Source organism: Neodiprion virginianus, chromosome 5, assembly GCF_021901495.1.
Source record: "Neodiprion virginianus isolate iyNeoVirg1 chromosome 5, iyNeoVirg1.1, whole genome shotgun sequence".
NCBI lineage: Eukaryota > Metazoa > Arthropoda > Insecta > Hymenoptera > Diprionidae > Neodiprion > Neodiprion virginianus.
This window is the reverse complement of record NC_060881.1, coordinates 19,448,606-19,471,400: the sequence shown is the minus strand read 5'-3', so window position 1 is coordinate 19,471,400 and position 22,795 is coordinate 19,448,606. Positions and strand designations below refer to the sequence as shown.

At 39.3% G+C, this 22,795-nt stretch overlaps 1 protein-coding gene across 1 annotated transcript in view; it reads left to right on the top strand.

Moving 5' to 3' along the window:
• The window catches only part of LOC124305144 (retinal guanylyl cyclase 2), a 139,258-nt gene that overhangs the window by 112,289 nt on the left and 4,174 nt on the right, over positions 1-22,795 (top strand). Inside the window, exons 8-24 of the mRNA XM_046764224.1 lie at positions 448-778; positions 1,140-1,429; positions 2,773-2,869; positions 2,943-3,039; positions 3,342-3,527; positions 8,674-8,754; positions 8,859-9,035; positions 9,734-9,893; positions 12,291-12,440; positions 13,410-13,581; positions 15,261-15,401; positions 15,483-15,675; positions 16,558-16,729; positions 16,799-17,069; positions 17,386-17,397; positions 17,832-18,400; positions 19,546-19,804. Of these exons, the coding sequence (XP_046620180.1) occupies positions 448-778; positions 1,140-1,429; positions 2,773-2,869; positions 2,943-3,039; positions 3,342-3,527; positions 8,674-8,754; positions 8,859-9,035; positions 9,734-9,893; positions 12,291-12,440; positions 13,410-13,581; positions 15,261-15,401; positions 15,483-15,675; positions 16,558-16,729; positions 16,799-17,069; positions 17,386-17,397; positions 17,832-18,400; positions 19,546-19,784 (3,338 nt within the window). The 3' untranslated portion in view covers positions 19,785-19,804. The remainder of the gene's footprint in view (positions 1-447; positions 779-1,139; positions 1,430-2,772; positions 2,870-2,942; positions 3,040-3,341; positions 3,528-8,673; positions 8,755-8,858; positions 9,036-9,733; positions 9,894-12,290; positions 12,441-13,409; positions 13,582-15,260; positions 15,402-15,482; positions 15,676-16,557; positions 16,730-16,798; positions 17,070-17,385; positions 17,398-17,831; positions 18,401-19,545; positions 19,805-22,795) is intronic.

The window sequence follows — 22,795 nt, the reverse complement described above, 5'->3', positions numbered from 1 at the left end:
TGTGTTGCTTGCTGCTGCTGCTTTAAACGCGTTGCAAGCCACTCGGAAAAATTTCCCCTGGAACTTTCCGTCCCATCAATATTATTTTAGAGGTTGTATAGGAGTAGACGAACGGAAAAATGAGTGGATTTTAAAAACCTATAACTCGATACACCAGTAATTCACTTCGACTGTGGTATATTTGATCCAAACTTAGGTTAAATGAAGCTCCATTTTTTGTTTGCACTATCAGAATCAATCATTAGGAAGCATCGGTATCGACAAAAATGACAGATAGTTTACTCGATATCTGAAAAACAGCTCAACTGATTAACTTCAAATTTGGAACCAATATCCTTGGCTAGTTTATCCTCTTTGCCGCGATCCGAATTATTTTTCATGAAATCCAAAAAAATAGATTCTTTTCTCCTCAGAAGTTAGGCTAAAAATGCGGTCGTTTTTTTTCAGCAATCGTCCTGTGTCTTCCACCGGATTCCGAACTCGCCACTCGAGTCCTGACCGAGCTTGATGTTATTCAGGGAAACCATGCTGTGGCCTCGGCCGTCATTCTTATCCAGACCGAGTCCCCGGATCTTTTCTTGCCGCCTTCGGAAGGCAGCGTAAATCGCGCCGACAATGACGGCCCTTCGTCTTCCAATTTTTCAACCTCTAATTCGTCGCGCTCCTACTCGGAACCGAAGACCAAAGTGACCGCAAATACCAGGAGATTGTCACCTTCACGAAACCTCAGTGACACCATCCGGGAGAATTTGCTAGTTATGGTGCCATTTGATCAGAGGTAAAGTACCTTCGAGTAATTCAACCTGAAGTCGAATATGGAGGGTAGGAAAGATCCAACGAACCGAGCAAAGAAAGAAAGCTTCCGCCTAAGAGAAGCGAGGAGATTTATTCCTCCTCCAGAATCTTTTCACAGGATCACGACATTATAATACTTTTTCGTACGAAAATACGGATGTCCATGGTTAGAATTCAAATTCCCCCTCATGCATTCTGATCTTTTTGTTTTTTTTTTCTAAATTCAATCCTGGCAGCAGTGTTACCACATTTCATTTTACGCCGCTCGACGAGAACGGTTTCTTTTTAGTGCCCCGATTCATCTCATCCTGAACGAAAAGAGGATCCAAACACTTTACTTTCAGGCACAATGTGGAACAGGTTTACAATGGCAGTCAAACCTACCCGGAGACGACGATAGTTGCTCGTCTCGAAGAGTGCCTCGAGATACTGTCGAGCAGTAATCAGGACGACGTCAATTCGTACAACAAAATTTACACCTACGTTCTGCTAGACTGGCGCGACAATGGGTGGAAACCAGTCCTGAAGGTCACAAAGTCTGAAAATGAGATGGTCGTCATCGAGATCAGCAAGGACGTCAGAACCGATGATGGAGTCTTCGAACCACCTTGCGACGAGGACAGAGAATGCCCTGGTAAATTATCAGGATGCACCTTTTTGTTTCAGTGATTCTAGACATTCATGATTTTTTGTACTCCGAGCACCTTGAATTTGGAAGATGGGTTGACAAGGAAAGTACTCGAGGTGTGCTTCGCCGATTCTCTTCATTCTGTGATATATTGTACTACATCACAAAACATCGGATACGTATTTTTTTAAAGTGCCAATTCCGTCGTACGAGGGGTGAAAACTACCTCTAAGTTTATCTCCGAAAATCGATTTTTCGTCAGATTTTTCCTAAAACCAATTAGACAGTATCCGCTGATAGCAAGCGATGATATGCTCAGTGTTCTTGCCTTCAAGGGTTCCATTATTTGTTTTGGGGTAAACTTCAGGCGTAGCTTTTAGCTATCAAACGTCCGAATTGGCAAGTGAAAAACAAGTCTTCTGATGTTCTGTAATGTACTGCAACATGACGCTAAATGTCGAGAGTCGGTGGGATCAATTTTGGATACATGAGTGTTATTGTAAGTCTTATTTTTGAAAAATGTTGAAAGAATCGCGCATCAGCCACCCTCTCCATGTTCCTGAATACGCTAGAGCGGTACAAATGGACCTACTCACGATGTAACCAATCCACGTTCGGGTCATCGATTTCTTTGAATGCCTACATTCATCAGTGTAGCAAGTCCCCGCGGAGTTACCTTCGATCCGGTGCAGTGGAATATTCATTCGGCCATTCGATTTGCGAAAGAGGGAGTAAAGTTCAGGAGCTCCTTAGGAAACGCTTAGGGTGGTCGAAGAAGAAATAAAAATCAACTGCCAACTCTACTCTGCGACTCGTTCAGCGTCATTTTAGCACCTGAACTAGACTGATTGGCTTTCACTTTCAGATCGCTAAATGGATTGCTTTGACTCTCAGACGGACGAGAGACTGTCTATTAAGATGTGATTTGTGGTGCCTTTCTCAGAGACGGATGATAGCATCAAGTGGTTCAATTATTATTGCCTTTATCAGAGCTAAAAATTAGTCAGCCAATGAAATATTTTAGTAACCGTGCCTCAGAATCAAGAATAACTTTCCGATCTGTCATAACATGTTCAAATTTACTTCTAAAGATTTTAGTTGTTTTGTCATTATTTCGAGTAACTTCAAATGGCTTAGTATAATCGTAACAATGAACTCATATCGAGTTATGCGAAATACCTTTTGAGTAACTTTAGAATAATTCGAAATAAAGTCCATCGAGTAAATGTAAGTCCAATACCAAGGATGTACAACCCTGACTTCGACAACTGGATACTAGGTCCTCCACACTCTCTCCACTCGTCACAGTGCATACCCTTCGTTTATAGAGACACCCATCTCTTCTTCAGATGGTGTTGACCCCTTCCGAATGGCCCACGTGATACTGATTATACTGGTTTCGATATTCTTCGCATTCGTCGCCATCACGACAACGGCTTTAGTCAGGTGAGAAGCTGAACTACTGAAATTATCAAAATCAATGCGCTCACTTCACTCCTTTCACATTCTCTTTCCACAGGAAACACCTGCTAAAGAAGAGGATGTCGAAGGGTCCTTACAAGATCATCTTAACTGCCAGTGACTTCGTATTTCCTCAGGTTCATGACTCGCGTCGGGTGAGTTGCAGATTTTGTGATTGTTCTCATATCGACCGTTCATTGATTCAATTATAAAACCTGACGACTGCTGACTCTTTACAAAACTTTACTGTCAAATGTTCGAAATCCGATTACCGTTGAATGATTCGCGTCAGGATTTAATTCACTTGAAGTTTTGACTGCCCAAACGCTTATAAGTCGGGTGATTAAATGTCGAAACCATTGTCAACCACCTTGCTCACTAATACGTAATGATTCGTCAAGAGAGGAAACGTAATGCAGTGTTCAATAATGGAAACGGATTGTGCTTTGTGTTCAAGGTCGACGAAGGAATCGAAGCTATGCTTTGCTGTTGGCTTCAGCAGTTGCAGGAATTCGGTGGTCCTGAAGTTGACAAGCCGGACCTTCTTCAGGGTAGCGTTGGCTCTTTGAAACCTCACCTGCAGGCGAGCACCGGAAGCTTGGCACGCCATACGATCTTCAAGGATCACCGAGCTCGCTACAATGTGAGTCCTTTAATATAACTCTCGCTTATTTTATTTTTTATCTACCTGTATGAGTTTTAAGCCGGTTACCGTAATAATAAAACAACGTTCGATGTAAAGTAAAAGGAAACCCGCGAGTGACAAAATTTCATGTATCTCTTCCATCGGTCTGAAGTCAATTTTCAGTGACTTTCTTATTTTCCATGATATCTTTCTGATCTGCAATCGAATGATTTTTCGAAAGACAATAACGTAAGACTCAATTACAAACAAGTCTTGATTCTTAGACAAATTTTCAATTCAACGAAAATCAAAGAAGAATTTGAACAGAGGAAAATTCGACCATCCTGAAGTATAAAAAAATGACAAGCAACGACGAGTTGAGCTCCGGAATTATTGTTAATTTTAAACTCTCAGCAAGAGGCTGCACCTTTCTTATAACAGACTCTATTTCGCTTTCCGGCGAACGGTTCAATTTACTGCCAAGTAAAGTAATGGAGATTTATGCTGTCTCGATTTTACCTGAAAAGAAATCCCCTGGCCTCGCGAATTTGTTCAGTTTATCGACTCTTCGATATTCGGAACGCTGAACTGAACGAAAGAAGAAATGCAAAAGAGAAAGAATGCGAGACGCTGGCAATTGAATTTCCAATTCAATTCCAATTCCTGCTAGAGAATACGCTTGTATCTTGCCATATATGGAGGCATTAAAATTGAGCCTGGTGAATTTTCTAGATTGTCTCATCATGTAAAATCCTGGGCAACAAAATGAGAGTATTGAAGCAAAAGAGAAAAAATATCGCTGAAACATACCAAGAACCGATTGAAATGGATTGACGATTCTTTGAAAGATTATATTCAGTATTGCGAAAATAGAACAGATCTGTTCAGGTTTGCAGAAAACGTTTGGTGCCACGGTTTTTGCTACTTACAAGCCGAAAAATATGGATTTTATTTCGTTAATATTATTATTGTCTTAAAACTATCGTTCGCGTTGCATTTTAATGAGATAAACCTCTAAAGGGTGTCTCATTTTTAACTTATACAAGCAAATTTGACCTTTAAATGACCCCTAGAGGTCACTTCGACCCTTAACACAGATACTTATCAAAACGTAGAATTTCGTGCTCTTTCAGAATCCGAGGTAAAAAATAGGGGTTTTCATTTGATACTCGACAACTTTTATTTGAAATATGTTTTGATTGTCTTGAAATGCTAAAATGGGACACCCCGTATACTCAAAGCGACAGACTTACTTCTTGCTGCATCGCTTTGTCTTTTCTTTACACATCGAGAAAATGCTCGGCACATAAATTTATAATCCAATTATCGAAGGGCAAGCGAAGAACGGGAATTAATTTTCCCTGTCTCAAGGAAGGGTGCTGACGAGATGCTAATTGCTCCAATTAATTCATTAGCATTTCGAACAATTTTTATCGCCATGTGTCATAAAAGTCTGTGAAAATCGCTTAAATTAGTCTTGAAAGGGGGATAAAATTAAAAATGTTAAACTTCGTCGATAATTTGTGAATGAAACTGTCTACCATCGCACCTAAAGAAAAAGAATTAAACATCAGTATCGTGTCAAAGGAGAAATTTTACATCACTTTCTGCTTACTGCTCGTGTTTCTTCACCCTTTATCGAACAAGTCACACGCCTTTATAAAGATTTTGACCCAAAATTACACACACGTCTGACCACCGTGAGGCAAAAGTGACAAAATTCAATCGCTTGACCCATTTGCGACGTGTCAGGCATCATTATTATTCCGCCACGACCCTCGTCAAACCACCGCGTTGGGTAGATATATTCTTTGTAGAATCTCGTTCACCTCTTGCGTTGCCAAAGAGCTTGAAAATCGCTGAAAAATACCAATGCATACATTATTTGGCAGGGTGAAAAATCGTGCTCGCGATGTTTCACCTTTTTCCATTATTCCGCAGGCAATTTTAATTCATATGTGTTCAATATATCTCGCTCTCTCTTTTTTTGTTTCCCTGTTTGTTTTTGTTTTTCTCATTCTAAAAGTAAGTGGGCGAGTGAGCTGCTACATAAATATTAATCATAAATTGTTTTTTTTTTTTTTTATCTCTCTACTTCTATCCATTTCTCATCTTTCTTAGCCTTTTTTCTTCTCAAAATTTTTATTTCAATCCAAGCTTCCCCACTTGAATAATATTTCTTATGCAGAATCGCGTGTCCTAAAAATAACTGGTTACTTCGAGTATTTTCTTCCAAGTTACAAATTTATCGATCAAAATTTTTGTAGTCTGGGAAAATTTTCTTAACAAAGAATTGCTCTTGAAAGTAACCCTGAATTTAATAAAAACTCAACATTTCTACTGTTCTTACCTCAGTCCTTTTCTCCCTGCCCAATATTCTCTGAAAACTCGTTGTCTCACCTACCGTAGAAAGTTATGTGAAATGGAAAATAGCGGTGGAAGGCGCGCAGCACGACTTTCACTTCAATCGTTTGGAGTCTCACTTTATGCGAAAAAAGGGTAAGTTGACTGCCAGGTGGTAGTTCTATACTTTTTCTGTTCCTCGTCCCGCATTATTGCCTCATGGTAATGACACCACCGGTCTGTTACATTGTCACTGTGTTTTCCTAAGATTTATTCAGAGTTATTCGAACTAGTACCTAAACCGATTCGAACTTCCCGACAATAAAGTATCTAATTTAACGCACGAAGTCTTGATATGAAAACCGAGTTCGTGGTAAAAAAAAAAAAAATTAACAGTCTGTGAAAACAATGGCGTTTTGTAATTAGAAAAAGGTTTTGGTCAATTTTTGGTCACAATCGTGATTAGTATGTGATATTATTTTTTAATACCGTTGACACAACAATGTCCGATGGTGCACTGAATTCTGTATAGTTATTTGTTGTAAATATATCGCCAATTCATTTTTCAAAAAAAAAAAAAAAAACATAAAACATCGGCCAACCATTCGACTAAAATGAAGAGAGCCGTTTTTTGGTATTTGTTATCGAGAAATAAAAAAAAAAAAAACTCACTCTCGTTATCCGATGGAGAAGCTTTTACTTTTCTGCGGATCTTACCGAAACATGCTGATCATTTTTTCAACTACCTTATGTCGGTAAAAAAAAAATAACCAGCATGTTTTCAGAGAATTCATAGAAAGATAAAACGTTTTTCAGAAGATATCGAAACGAGTTGTCAACTATTTTTTTTTCCGATGAATTCCCATTCACTGAAGTCCTGACACAGGGGTGTCTTTATTTTTGCTCAAGAGTGTGTCTAAATTTTTTTTTTTTGACGAAATCAGTTTCTCTTACTTCATGATCATTCCTCATCCGCCGATATTCCGGATGTGATTTCTAAAGATAAAAAACAGCGTAAACCACGTTTGGTAAATAACTCTCACGGGGTAGCTACCGTCACTGTTTCTGATTTGTGAAGAGAAGATGACCATTAGGAAGATGGATTTTAACAAAGGACCTAGTGCCGAACCTTCGGGGACTCGACCTGTTGCATAATTCAGACTGAGCGGGAAACCCTTTGTACCGAGGTAGTCAGACAGCAAAAGCCCGAATAGCAGAATCAGGGTGAACAAGTTGGAGAACATCACGAGACACGCCTTCGAACCTAATAGCGAACGAACGAAGACAACCGGCCGTCAATAATGGCGTGAAATGTTCGTTAGCTGGTCTCACTTAATCATCGGCGTCTCCGTCTAATTGGGAACGATTATTCTCACCGATTTTCCTGCAAGCTCGAGTTGATTTTCCCGAAGCTCAATCAAGCATCGCGCCCAATTCACCTCGACTGCCCGATCACTCTAATCTTGTTCCGGATTTAGTTATGTCCAGAATGTCCGTCTATATTTATGCCAGTTGAGGTCCCTCGAGGTTCCGCAAAGTGTGGGTTCTTATTTTTATGTTTTCCGTAACCTTCTTCACTGCGAAGAAAATTTCCAGCGCTTACTCTGCAAGAATAATTTACGAATTCATCTTTTATCCTGTCCTGAAAATCTGCGGGAGTCAGTTTACGATTTCACGTATGAACATTGCCCGTAACTTAAGTATTAAATGTTAAATATAACTTGCTTTATGAATTCTTCTTTGCGCAGCAGCTTAGGCAAAAAAAAAAAAAAAAAAAAACAAATGGACTGCGACAGAATTTTTCTATAAGACATATTAAAGTAGAATAATGTTTCAATCGACTTGAGATGGGAAGAAGCCGGGGATATTGTCGTTTTTCTTTTTCTTTGCTTTTTCATCCAAGTACTAAGGTTGGTGAAATCAATATACGGCGCAATCACGAAAGTTTCCACGAGTTCACACAGAAAACGGTGTAAAAAGAAATGCAAGAAAACTGCATGTACGGGAACTTCTGGAAGATTGAAAACTTTTCACAACGGAACTCGGGAAACTCTTCCCACCTATTTTACCTAGAAACGATGGATTGTAGACGTTGCATGATTTATAATTTTGCTGTACTAATAAAATTGTTTTTTTTTTTTCTTTTATTTGGCTGTGTAACAACTTGTCAAGAACAAAAAAACAGAAATGAATAACCGAATTGCGATTCAATTGTGGAAAGAGAGAAATGAATTGACATTGAAAGTTGATGGAATTATTCGCAAATTTTAAGTTTTAAAATTATCGAACTAACAGGTGTATCAGCAATGAAACATTTAATCGCGATATAATAAATTATAAGAAACTGATTGATACTCGAAAATCAAAGCGCTTTTTTTGGGAAGTAGAATATTATATCTAATCCATATTGTAAATTATAAAGACAATTAGCAGAGTAAATTTTCGTTCAAGAATGGATAAAAGATTCTAGAGAGAGTTGACTCGAACTCAAAATTTAAAGAAGCTGTTGATTAGTTTATATACTTGATGATACGGTTCATACAGAAAATGAATAATTAGATTTTTGATACTATGTTGGTAAAAAGTTATCGCAAAAATATAATGTTGTATCATTTAAGTGAAGCGAAAAAATTGGAATTGATCGTGAAATATTCGTTGGCAAAATTCATGCAGAGAATTCAAATTAAATCCTTGGAAACAGAGCGAGGCGAAAGCGAACCTTTTGAAGTCAATATGCACAAAAGACCAAAACTCTCAGCATTGTATTTAATGTTTAAATTTATTCCGCACAGATGTTCAAGCTTTGAATGCGGTGTTTCAGGGGGACTTGGTTGAGCTCAAAGAGATTCCTTGTCAAGGAGCGTTCGAGCTGAAAAGCAAAGCCATGGACGTGATAGTCACAGTGAGAATAAATTCTTAATTTCTACCTTCTTTCCTGCCCTGTGGATCCGGAAAATTAATTTCTCTGTTGTTTTTCTCCCTTGTTCTACTTTCTTCGACGACAAGATCCACGGACTGAGACACGAGAACTTGAATCCACTGATAGGATGCTTGACGGAACCAACCAGGCCTTGTCTTGTGTCCGAGTATTGCTCCCGGGGATCTTTGGAGGACGTTTTGGTCCAAGATGAAATAAAGCTTGATTGGTCGTTCCGGTTGTCCCTGCTGACGGACCTAGTGCGGGTAATTAAACGCAGTCTCCTTCCGTGATGTGAACGTATATAAAAACACACTCGGTGTTCCGTTTTGAACGAAACTAACTGAAATTCTAAAATCTCTGATGGCAGTAATGGAGTATTGCATAAAAGTTTCATGTCTTTCAGAATGAAAATAGTTACCTTCGTTTATTTTGTGTGAAATGATGAACTTTCTTCAAACACTTCTACCTGTACGTATAATTTCAACTCAAAGCACGCGACAAGATGCATCCAACGAGTCCAAACACGATGATTTTCGACTACATATTCGCGAGATATCGCAGTTTGAAGTTTTATTCGCGCAAGAAAAGCTTGCAGCTCAAGCAGGTGAAACGAGCTTGCGCTAGTCTTAAACTTCAGAGTACAAAATCTCTTGGACGGTTCGTCCGAAATCATCAAGCTTAGGCTCTCTGAATTCGTCTTGATGCCAGGTACAAAGTTAAATCGAAAAATAGTATCCCAAACTATTCAAACAAACGGCTACCATTTTTTTACTCACTCAAAGCGTTAATTCTATCTTTTTCCCGGTACGAAGTCATGAAACGTTTTATTCCCAACTCTCTCCATTTGCAAAATGACAAACAGCAGGTTCGATCAAAATGGATCAGCGTAAATTCTTTTATGCCCAGTCAAATTTTATTATTCGCCAGTTTTCACCCGTTCCTCTATTTCTATGATTTATAGGGGATGAGGTATCTACACAGCAGCCCAATTCGTATTCACGGATATTTAACCTCGAGGAACTGCGTCATAGACGCACGCTGGGTTCTAAAAGTATCGGATTATGGGTTGCCGCCTTTTTACGACGCCCAGAATGTTGTTCCGCCGGCGAAAACGGCCAGAGGTAAGTCTAAAGTAACCCTTAGGTAGACGTAAAGTGAATACAAAAATTAGTGTAAAAAATGCAAACATAAAGGTCAAACATGAATAATTATATCTGCAAATTTTATTTTTACGCGTTCACATTTCTCTCATTTTTTAATTTGAACTGTTTTACTAAATTTGATCACGTCCTTTAGTATCTTTATTTTCATTTTTTGTCTTTTGATTTAAAGATGTTGCGCGGGCAAACAATTAATACGTTACATCTTCGCTGTGAAACGGATGTCTTCATTAACATTACGGAGTAGATATCTTAGATACGGATGTACATATATACGGATACGGATATATATATAGATATATATATGTATATATATATATATACATATATACACACCATGAGGCCCGAGGCGCTTTCTCGCCGTCCAAGTCATACTACGGGATCAGGGTTAAGTACAGCAGAGTAGAGGAGATAATTTAGTTTACGATAAGTCGCGTTGAAGAGACTCGAGTCTCAAATTAATCCTGCAGCAAGGTTCTGCGAAGGCTGACTACGAGGGGAAGTGAAGATCTGTGGAGAAGAGAGTCGTGTGCCTAATCACGATTTGAATTTCATGCATCCAGGGACGGCACAGTCAAGATTCGAATGAAAAGGTTTACAAAAGTGAAAAAGACAAACCACAATAGGAAGAAGAAAAATTTAGAGAAATTACAGTGCACGAGGATAAAATAAAATGGCAATATGACAGACGGAAAGGAATAATAAAAATAGTATTCGATCTGACGACGGAAATATGTCGTCGTCGACGTAAAATAATTCATTCGATAAATTTCTGTTACGGTCTAGACGATAGACGAAAAAGCCCAATAACAGTCGCGTATATTTGTCAAATTTTTACATACATGTCGATCCGTATACACGGTGAATTGGAATCTGATCCTATGAAAAATATACGACGGCCTGAGTTTCAAAATAAGCTTAGCAAAACGTAAAAAATAATTCATTATCGAGATTTTTTGAAAATTGCAGAAATCTTAACTCAAAAAATAGGATTCAATTTTTCCTCATCAATTAAAAATAATCGGTATTCATGGAATTTCAAATTCTTCCGGCGCGATTACAAGCCTATATATTTGGAGTGACTGCCAGAATTTGATGCAAAAACGCTTGTTCACATTGTTAGGGTTTAAAAATTTCGCTGAGTGAATATTTTTGCGCACGGATCAACGCACAGCAAATGAAAGCAAGCGCTCATATTGACCGTAGTAAATTGGTCGAATCGGGAACGACCCATATTTGCCACAGCCTCTCGGGACTACGAACCTTGTTCACTCTTTTTTGTTTTCGATACAGTAAATGCTAATGTTTGAATTTTTTACTTCGGAAAACCGCTGCTCTAACTATTTACTTGTCGTAATAAACTATTTGATAATTTGAGAGTAATTGTAACTTGAGTAGACTCGTTTCAATTGACATAAAAAATAATAAGCGTTTGATTCGCAGTGATTGGGATACATTAGAATAATTTTTTTTTTTTTTTTTTATTTTCTAACGAATCTTGTTGCTGCTGAAAAATGCAATTGTTAGATTATAATTGATTGGATTTGTAACTCAGAGAAAAGGGGAAAAGAAATGTTCATCTTAATTATATCACGATTCATTCGTTGAACCGTATTTTATTGTAGCATGGATATAAATTTCAGGAAAATATCAAAATTTATGTAATTGAAACAAACCATAAATTAGTCACAAAGAAAGCACTCGAGGAATTCATTGATTATATTCATTCTGTGATTTATTGTAGTACGTCCAAACACTTGAGATCCGAATTTTTTTCACGTGCAAATTCAACCCTTCATAGGGTCAAAAACCACTATTAAAATTAACTCCAAAAAATCAATTTATATGCTTTCTCGATATGTAAGGCTTAATTTGTCAGTTATAATTTAAATAAAGATGAAACAAAGAGATAACGTGAAAACTTGGGCTCAATTAAACTACCGTGGTCACGAATCCCAATTCAAACCACGTTATTTCCTATCGACAGGCAAAGACATCCACAGTGTTTTACCCTCAGGGGCTGCAGCCCTTATATTAAGGGCAGTACTTTAGGTGAAGTTCTTACACCTTTAACGGTCGAATTTGGACTTCAGAAACTACGTGTGCAATTTCATTTGATGTATCACAACACATCACAGTAAAATAAAACCGGTGGGGTACTTTCCTGGTTGGAATCTAGTACCTAGTTATATCAGGTGACAACCACGCCTCACAGACTTCAATTTTTTTTATTTCTCTCGGTAGGTGGGAGGTTTGAATTTTTTTTTATTTTCCGTTTCCCTGGCGGGGGGTTGTTTGAATCTGGAGATTAAGATTTCAGCACGCTGCATGTAACCCGCCAAGTTTTGTATGTTTCAGACCTGTTATGGACGGCTCCGGAACTCCTCAGGCATTCCGGGTTGAGGAAGAGAGGCACACAACCCGGGGATGTTTACAGTTTTGGGATAATCATGCAGGAGGTTGTTGTGCGAGGCGCACCCTTTTGCATGCTCGGATTATCTCCCGAAGGTATGAATGCCGAAACATATAATAAGGATCTCTCTATTGTTCATTTTGTCTAATAACACTTCATAACGCTTGAGTTTGACACTATAGTGCGAATGTTTTGTTCTATTTTGGTTCGTCAATATTTCAAAGCAAATCAATCAGGCAATTAGAAATACGCTTACTTTAACCTGAATCGGAAGAGCGCTAAATTAGATTCCGACGAGTTGAGGGAAACGGACAGAATCACAGGATTAGCATTTCCTGCAAGGTGGAGATTCGTCCGGGCGGAAGATGAGGGTTAAACGTTTGGCTATGTCAGCGGGTGTCTTAGACGTCTTCGTTGCGGAATTTGAACCCCGCAAGTTTCCAGATTAGAAATCTAAGTTCTCCCTTGCGCTTATCTATCAAGTTCTCTTCAACGTTATTACACAGCCTCGGGGTCAACCAGCTTTAGGGAAATTGAATTATCGCAGTCAGCAGTTATATGCTACCCAGCGCTGCGTATTTGTACATTACAAACTGAAATATAATGTTCTTCCGATAATGGAACTGTAAGCTCTGTACTTTTAAACACTAATCATTTTTTTCTCTAATCAATATTAATTAATTTACTATCAAATTCTTTGAAGTCTTATAATTTATCATCTCTGGACTTGAGATCATCTAACGTAAGGAATATGGATATATTCTTTTCACTCATCCACTTCCATTGAAATCAGATTTCCTAAGTTGTCTGCGTCACTAATTACGAATTTGTCCAAGGAATTATGAAATCAAAAATAACATTCTTATACTCTTATGTAAAAGCAGTAATTCTGAATTCTATTATTCTAATCTGAGATGCCGAATGGTTTTCCTCATCTTTGAAACTTATGAGACCGATGGTTATGCTTCAAACGCTCCTTCTATTTCCTTACCTTGCAATTTCGTGACATTTTTTTCCTCTTTTTTGTTACCTCACGTTTGTGATACGCTTAAATTTACCTTCAGATATCATAGAAAAAGTGAAAAGACCCCCACCCCTGATAAGGCCGTCGGTAAGCAAAGGAGCAGCGCCTCCGGAGGCAATAAATATCATGAGGCAATGTTGGGCCGAGGCGACCGATCTGCGTCCGGATTTCAACGCGGTCCATGACCTCTTCAAAAAGCTGAATCACGGAAGGTGAGTGTGCGACTTTAAGCCGCCTTTTCTCGCTCCACTCGACCATCCTCCCTTTTTCCTCTTCCCCACAACTGACGAACAGGTGCGTTGCCTAACGAGCGGTTAATTCACACATGTACAATATCATGCATGATACGCTTCGCAGGGCGTTCTCGGTGCGAAAGGTTATCAGGACGTGGTGCAAGCGAAAAATAAGGGGGCAATAAGCGTTAGATGATGTTTTCTACTCCACTGAGAATATGTGTCGAGGAATCAGAAACTTGACAGGGTAAATATGTTTTATAGACGGCTAAAAACGTGAGTGAATTTTAGAAATTTCATTGTACCGTGGACCATTTTTCCCGACTACAAAGATGAAATGACTCATGAGAACTTCAAATGAACCTAACAAACTGGATAATATCAACTGACGCAAAATAACTTAGAATGATTCTAGCATCACTCAAAGTGATGTCAAATGATTCAGGCGTATTCGTAATTTCGAGTTCATTTTTCTGTAATTGACAAAAAAGTTGGCGGGAATTTCCATCGAAGGATAGTCGACAGGACAGAATGAGTTGATATTAAAGCCGCTATAGTTCCAGCAGTTCGCCTAGCGGACGAGGGAATTGAAGTGTGAAGGAGGAGGTGGAAGAGGAGAAGGAGAAGAGAAAATGGGGGGGGATATAAGAATGGATCAAAGTAGCCAGCTGAGCCAGCCGCGTGATGCAATCAAATCCCTTTGATCGTTGAACGGTAGATTTGACTCACAATCTGATACACGTCCACCTCATCAGATTAACTTTGCGTAGTCGACCAGCTTTAGCCGTTGGCTTGTCCGTCGGATAAAAAGTTTCCTGTGACGATGTCGCGAACGAAGGAAAGAGGAAAGCTTTCCAATCTTGGATAGTTACCCTCTCCCTGTCTCTAAGCTGCAGGGGTTTATTATTTTCACGGTCAAGAAATCCTTTCGACCGGTCTCTTTCAAGCCTGGAAAAGGGGAATTGAATTCAACAAGGAGAGATAAACTATCTCCAACTTCTGGATCCTGTTTTGATCCCCTTTGAAAAACTGTGGCAAACTTTCGTAACTAATACCTCAGCAATGCAGCGGTATTCCATCTGCGCCGAGAGCGCTAACTGGTGGTGGCGTCCAGTAGCTAAAGCTTCATCGATTCTCCCGTAAAGTCCACCCGTTGCCAATCACTGAAAGCCGTTTGAACTCCAGACCTTTCGCTAGTTTTTTCTGCTCCACCCGGTAGATTGATACAGACGGGATCCGTGTCGGAGCATCTTTGAAACTGCGAGCCGCAAGGGTTTCTATCCACCAATTTGCGAGAGTATGTCTACTCGATACAAGTTACGGGCTGTGGCTAGCGCATTGATTTTCGACGTAGTTTCAAACTGTTGTACTCAACGTCCGCACCAACGACCTATTTTCACTTCAGTAATTCACTGGAGGAGCGACAATCTCGTCCTCGGAATCGAGGAGCAGGGTAACTGAGTCAACCGTTCTCCTCGAGAGTCGGAATTTTCTTCGTTCAAGTATCCGCGATGAGAAGTAAACACGAATTTGGAGGGAATTTTATTTCTTCAACGAAACTCGAGCACCTTGTCAAATTTCCATTTGGCTCCCACTTGTCCCGCAAACCTTGTAGCGATACAGACTGAATTAAATGGCCTTGGAAACACAATATTTAGGAAGGTGAATTTCGTCGACACGATGTTCCAAATGCTCGAAAAATACTCCAACAACTTGGAGGAGCTCATCAGAGAACGGACCGAGCAGTTGGACATGGAGAAAAAGAAGACCGAACAGCTGCTGAACCGTATGCTGCCCAGGCAAGTGCCCGTCATCTATTGATCGGAAACTTAGCAACTGGCTGAAAAAGGAGCGATAACATTCATGTGTTCAACTTTCAGCTCTGTCGCGGAGAAACTTAAACTCGGTGAGCCGGTGAACCCCGAAGAATTCCGCGAAGTGACTATATACTTCTCGGACATCGTCGGATTTACCACCATATCAGCGTACTCAACTCCGTTCCAGGTTGTCGATCTCCTGAATGACCTCTACACCTGCTTCGATGCCACCATAAACGCGTACAATGTCTACAAGGTAAAATATTGGACAAAGAGCTATCTCTCACTGTATGAATGTGCCGCACCGTCTGAATTAAAAGTTGAGAAGTAAGAAGAAACCATTGAAGGAAATTTCCAGCAGTATTTTATTGATCCAATGAAGGTACGCACGAATAAAACAGAATGTATAATAAAAATGATCCGGAGAAAATTCGAATGACACAAGCTGAGCCATCAGCAATTTAAGAAAAGCTTTCATAATTAGAACATTCAAAATGCTCAAACTCTGGTGTTTTGGATCCGATTCTAATATTTTTAACTCAATTGCTGGTTAGCCATATACCCGAAAATTGTCCAAACAATGTTTCAGAAGCCATGCGTTTACAGCAAAGTTACAAAGCGCAAATGCAATTGTTGGCAAAGATCTGTTGAACCTTAATCACAACAGTCTATTTACATTCGATCTAGAAAGAACTGCTTGTCTAAAAAATATTATTTGATCTCTGGAGATTTTCGAAAAGCGTATGAATCGGATCCAAAGCATTAGATTTCAAACATTTTGAACGTTCTGATTATAAAGACCCCTTCTCATTATCTTTTTATCCGAACATGTGTTATTCGAATCAACTCATAATCATTTATATTACACAACAGGGATGTCACTTCATTTATCTTTACCATCGTTTGTAAAAAGTATAACACTACTGATGATTTTTTAAACGGTTTTTCTGGTATCCTGACTTTTCAGCCAGACGATGTGGCCCATTCATTCTGAATTCAGCAGAAACCATGGACGAGACAGTTGAATCAAGCGATTAATTTTTTTTTATTTAGTTTTTCTTTAAAAAAAGTCTCCGGATGATCTTGAAGGTCATTGCAGTTAATCTATACACTAATATGAACAGCTCTCTTTTCGCAGGTGGAAACGATAGGTGACGCTTACATGGTGGTCGGTGGATGTCCGGTGCGAATACCGGACCACGCGACCCAGATAGCGACGATGGCTTTAGACCTGCTTCACCAGAGCGGGAAGTTCAAGCTGCGACACTTACCAAAGACGCAGCTGAGGCTGAGGATTGGGCTACACACCGGTAAGTTGAAGGTTTGCGGCAATATCCGAAGACCCAACTTTTACCTCTCCTTTCGCGTCCTTTATCGAGGTCCATGCTGTGCGGGAGTCGTTGGACTTACCATGCCTCGGTACTGCCTCTTCGGCGACACCGTCAACACCGCTTCGAGGATGGAATCGACCGGTGCTGCTTGGCGAATCCATATGAGTCAGGCGACTCGTGATCGGCTAACGCATGTCGGCGGCTACCAAATCGAGTATCGTGGAAGAACCGAGGTCAAGGGAAAGGGAAGACTGCCAACCTATTGGCTCCTGGGAAAGCAGGGATTTGACAAGGAACTGCCGACGCCGCCGCCTCTCGGGTAAGTTCTTTTGAAACCTTTCACGTAGCACAGGTTTTCAGACACGGGTTATCATTTAACCACTTGAAGCTGAGTAGTGTCAACAGTATCAAAAGTTCAATTCGAATTCATAGCACGAATGTCCTCTAATCGAGGAGTTCAAGGTAAATCAACGCATAAAGTAAATATAAAATACAACTCGATATAGTTAACTATTGGCTTTCAAAACCAGCCTTTTCAAAAATGATGCAGGTACTTTATGCTTCTATTAGAAGGGAGATATTATTTCGTTTTCAGGAATTTAATGGTTCACATTTTTTCTATTAACGCTGAACAGGGAGAGTCACGGGTGAGTAATTATTCACAAATCAAATTTACCAAACGCCTATAATTCAATAATTTTACACATCTTCAAATTGATTCTTGATTCTATTAGAAAAAAATGCTTCGTATACTCTCGTCAACTCTTTCACCGTATTCTAGACAACGTTATCCTGAAATAATACTCTATCGGAACAAGAAGTTGACCATTTCTTTATTTAACGTACATGTTCATGACTTCAAAACTCTTGCGGATTTACAAGACTAACTAAAGACTTCCAGTGACTTCAGATATAATTCAAACAAAGACAGTTGGTGTACACTAGAATTCAAGAATGGTATCTACAATAGACGTCCGTTGCACTCGTATAACGACATTTAACTGAAGCAACTGCTTATCGACCCTTTTATAAAGCGATGCCCTGTAGTGTCCAAAATGTGAAATAATTGATTTTGCTAAAGGCTAGACGAGAGTTTGATAATCGGTAACATGCCGTTGGGGGACCAATCTGGACTGGAAACGCCTCAAATAATGAGCACTGCGTCCGACGACGAAAGTTCGGGAGAGTGCAGCGCTTCATTGGCGACAACGCCAGCAGGAACGGCCTCTCCATCCGGAATGAAATTGTCCGGAGGAACGGAACACCTTCCTCAAGACAGATTCGAGGCGCGGAATGCATTTACGAGGAGAGTTTCGGCATCCGTACATGACGAGAAGACCCTGACGACAAGCTTCTCCCTGAAGTCCAGCGACGCGGTTGAAATTCTTCGAGACATCGTGAAGACTCCGGAGTATAACTCAAGCGCCAATGTCACCAAAAGCACATCCGGCGACACTCAACTGTCACTCGGCACTCCGGTATCGGCAACCGAAGTCGCCGCCGCTCTTCTCGGCGCTTCTACAACCTCTTTGACCTCCGTTACTGGATCCGCTTTTCGCGGAAGGCACAGAAGGGTTGGCGTCATCGACGAGGATGATCTCAGTACGCCTTACAATCATTACAGATGTCTTTCGCCCAATGAACACTATGGTAAGTTGGAAGTCTCTTTTTCATGACCAGACACTTCCTCATATTATTTCTCTCTTAGTACTAGCCTTCAATTGGCTTTCGAATGTCATATTACATCCAAGTTCTGCCTGCACTTGATGAACAGTGGTGGACAAAGCATTCTTGCTTTAGAATTTTCTTGCATCTGAGCTTTCATTTCGCAAATTGACTTAATTGAATCCTTTCGTGCTTTGTGAAACCTTTTCATATGCTACCTTGATCTCATTCTTCTTTTTCTCCTTTCTTGCTATGGACAAGGGATTTTTCTCCTAAATTTATCTTTTTTTCTATAAATTGACTTTGAAATTAATCACGCTAATTATTACTTCATCTAGATCTTCATCTTCATCTTCGATTGGTTTCAAAAATGTATTTTGCGACTTATATGTCAGACTCATATGAAAATTCAGAAACCAAAGAAGAGACTGAAAATTTTATTTTCCTAACATTTCCTATTATTCTTCGCTATTCTTCAGTTAGCTTCCGAAAATTTTACTTAGCTCAAAACTGTCCTTGACCTTGTTAATTTTTATTTGCTCCCATTTTCTTGTTAACATTTTTAAATTTTTTCAACGAGCATGAAGCCTTCTTTAAACTGGGGTATGGAACTTTTCATAAAAATCCGGGAAAACATTTTTTTTCGTTTTGCAACTTCATCATGATCATCATCATCATCTTCTTCTATTTGTCCACTTTTCCATTTGGCTTCAGCAAATCGTCGTAAAGCACAACGATCACACTCTTTTCAAGAGACCATCAGAAGCTTTCCAAGTCCATCTTCTTTCTCTGATTCTTTGTGCTCCACTTGGTTTTTTTCATTTTAAACCTTAATGTCTTCTCGATCGAGTTCTTTTTCCGTTCCGCCGTTTTTCTTAACCCCCTTCAAACGGCCCCGAAATACAAGTCTCGCACCTTGTTGGAAATGGAAACCAGCAGCCGTTCGCTTCTTTTTTATAATTTCTCGAGCTTTGTCTTGTCCTTTCTGATTCAATTCACCCGTATTTTACTATTCCATACCGAGTGTCATGAAACAGATTGATAATAATTTAAATGTATTATAACATTATCACACATGAATAATTCCAGAAAACCTTTACAATAACGCTTCCGCTCCTCTTCTTCTGCAGGGAAAAGCAGCGGTTGTCGATTGCTGAAGCGACAATTCAGCCTCGACCGTGCGGATGAGCCTTCGTCACTAACGGAGCCGCAATTGTGCAGACAAACGCCTCGGCTATACAAGCAAAACAGCGCCGGGGCCGCAAACGACCTTGAACGTATCGAAGAACACCCGGCAACTCCTGGTCCTCAGATATACCGACACGCAGCATCAATGTCTCTGTCCGTAGAGTCGCTGTCTTTGCACTAGACAACGGTCTTCAAGGTCCGGTGAGCTGCTTCGACCATTCCATTCGACTTTCGTCCCTCGTGTGCATGTAGCCCGCATATGTTGATTAACGACTGACTGTTGATTCCGACAATGAACGGTATCCTTGAAATTGATTTACGCGGAATTGTCAATTTCTGACGAAAAAGCCCTGGTACCGAATTGGAGCAACGTAGCAGGAACCATGGTAAAGGTCTCGGACAGCATGTGCAGGCGATACTGCAATGACCTTGTCTGATGGATCAGGAATGACTGCGGTGTTTGTTTGACAATAATGAACTAAATTAGTCTTCTTCTGCGATCTTCTCATCTCTTCTCACTCGCGTTTTCTCACAGTTCTTCAAATGATCCAAGCATCTAACAAAGAAAGTTCCCAATGTGTACCTCGCCGAGTTTCTTCGCTCGAAGATATATTGTAGGACATAAAAAAAAACATTTGACACTGTTCTTATACGACTTCATCAAGCCGATTGAGGGGTAAAAATCACCCTCAAGATTCACCTTGAAAAAAATTGATTTTTCACATTTTTATGACAATAACGATTTCTTTTCCGATCAAACCAATGGTACGTTACCCACTATCCACAGATCACAGCATGCGCAGTGTTTTCACCCTTACAATTTGCGTTCCAATTATTTTTGTGGATTAACTATAGACTTGTTTTTTGTACCTTAAACAAGCGAATTGGCACGAATAAAAAATACATGTCTCATGCCTTTTGATGTACCGCAACATCACGGAATGAAGAAAATCGATGAGCCGCATTTTGGGTACTTTTCTTATAAGAGTCACGTTCCCGGTAAGGAACTGACCACTTTCTCTGTTTGCTTCTTGGTTGTTTGTTTGTCTTCTTTTTTCCGTCCGAAAGGAGGCTTTCAGACAACTCGTGACTCGGCCCTGTCTCACTCCCTTTTCAACCTCATGGAGTGAATCGATCAGTCAATAACCGGGACAAGGTAAACATCTGTTACTGACGCCTCACCCTGCTTTCTCCCCTTTCTGGTTTCTTCCATCAAGAGACATTTCGTTCGTGTAGGCCCCATTAGGAATTATAGAAACCTTTGGAGGGAAACTTTTTCAAGTAGATTCACCCCCGTGGTCACATGCATACATCGCAGAAACCAATCAATTACTGTCCAGGGAATCACGGGCATCAATATTTACTCGGGAGACCCCGTTTCCACTCTCATGTCAACGGGCCACCATTTATCATAGATCGAAGGTAAATCTGGTATATATAGCTTTATGTACACATACCTATACCTATATCACCGAAAGAATCATTGGAAAAGTTAGAGAGCTTTGCAGATGAGTTTAAATCCGTATCATGATGAAAATTTCTACCACTACGAATTTTTACAGAAATTGGAACATTTCGTATTATTTCTTACGAAATTGTGAATATGCGCAGTTTTTCGTAAAGAATTGTTAATTTTCGTTAAAAATTGTAGTAGCTTGTAGATTTTTTACTAAACAAATGCAAGTTTTCATGATAATCTACATGTTTTCATAAGAAACTATGCATATTTTCAATTTTGTACGAAAACAATTCTTTGCACAAAATTATACGAAATGTCCCGGTTTCCCTAAAAATTTGTAGAAAATCGTAGAAATCATATTCACCGGGGCAACGTTTTTCTCGATTCGTTTCAATTTTTCATTTCCCGTTTTTACCCTTCGTTTTCTATGTGCATTCTTCCCAAACGATCGCTCAAATTATATTATACGTATAACCTACTTAGCGTAACTATATAATTCTATCCACACGACACACTCGAGTATCAATATACACAATTATTTTTAATACTGTTATGGTTGAAAAAAATAAATTCAATCCTAAAGAAAGAACCTCGACGCGCGTTGGGGTCAAAATCCAATTACAGAGTGAATGCTTTATATCAGCCAATCAGACAAAGACGCAATCCGTTGATTGAATGATGATTTGATTGTTTGGCCAGCTTTCGCGGAATTCACTCTGTGCAAGTGCACGTCTTAAGGCGCGATAAAATAGTCGAATATCACGAGTCGTGAAATAGAGTTAGAAAAACGAAAGAAGTTTGAAGAGAAGTTAAATAGTATTAAATCGTTATAACGAAGTAAAACGTAGGTAAAATTACGATGCCAAACTACCTCCCTTGTAGAGACACCAATAATTCATTTTCAATTATCCCTCTTGTAAGTATTTTAAGTCTAAGCGACTATTATAGTAATTTGCCGTAACGCACACATAGGTACAGATATGCGTGTACAGGAATTTTAAACTCGTACGTGCACACGTCTTCTTCAAAAAAGTGCAAAAAATTGCTAATTTTAGACCCACTCATTCCTGAGTTTGCGATTCTCCTTCATTCTTGACGCGTTTTTCAAGTATTGACACATAAATACTTAAATTTGAGAAAGTTTTATTATCCCAACGCGGTAAAAAAAATATTGGAAACGTCAGTGACGATATTCTAGACAGGGTGAGATACGAATACCTGCTCTGAAAAAAACGAAAATTTCGTCGGGAAGAAAGTTAGGTGAAGGACTAAATTTGTAAACTTGAAAGTAAGAATTTGTACAACGTCAGGTAATATTAGAAAGAAAAATCGAATGATTCGAGGTGTTTGCAATGAGTCTCAAAATGATTTCGTAATTTTTTTTGTTTTTCGGTTTTAAGTAGTTTGTATTTTTTCCCATAAATTTGTTTTTGCCAACTCAATTTATTGATATAGTCAAAGTTTCTCATTTGACAAATATGTTTCTTCAAATGATTATTTCGAGGTAACGATTTGTAGAGTCAGAAATTGGAAACAATCGTTGAATCGTAACTCTTTCTTAACTGAATCTCAATTTATGAAATAAACGGTGTTATGTCGAATGAAAATTCTTGTTCAAACATATGTGTATGTATGTGAATTTATTCCCCAGCCGGGAAATTCAGTGAACTCATATACGTATACCTATACTGATAAACCTAATATGTACCATAATTTGGTAAAACAGTATTACA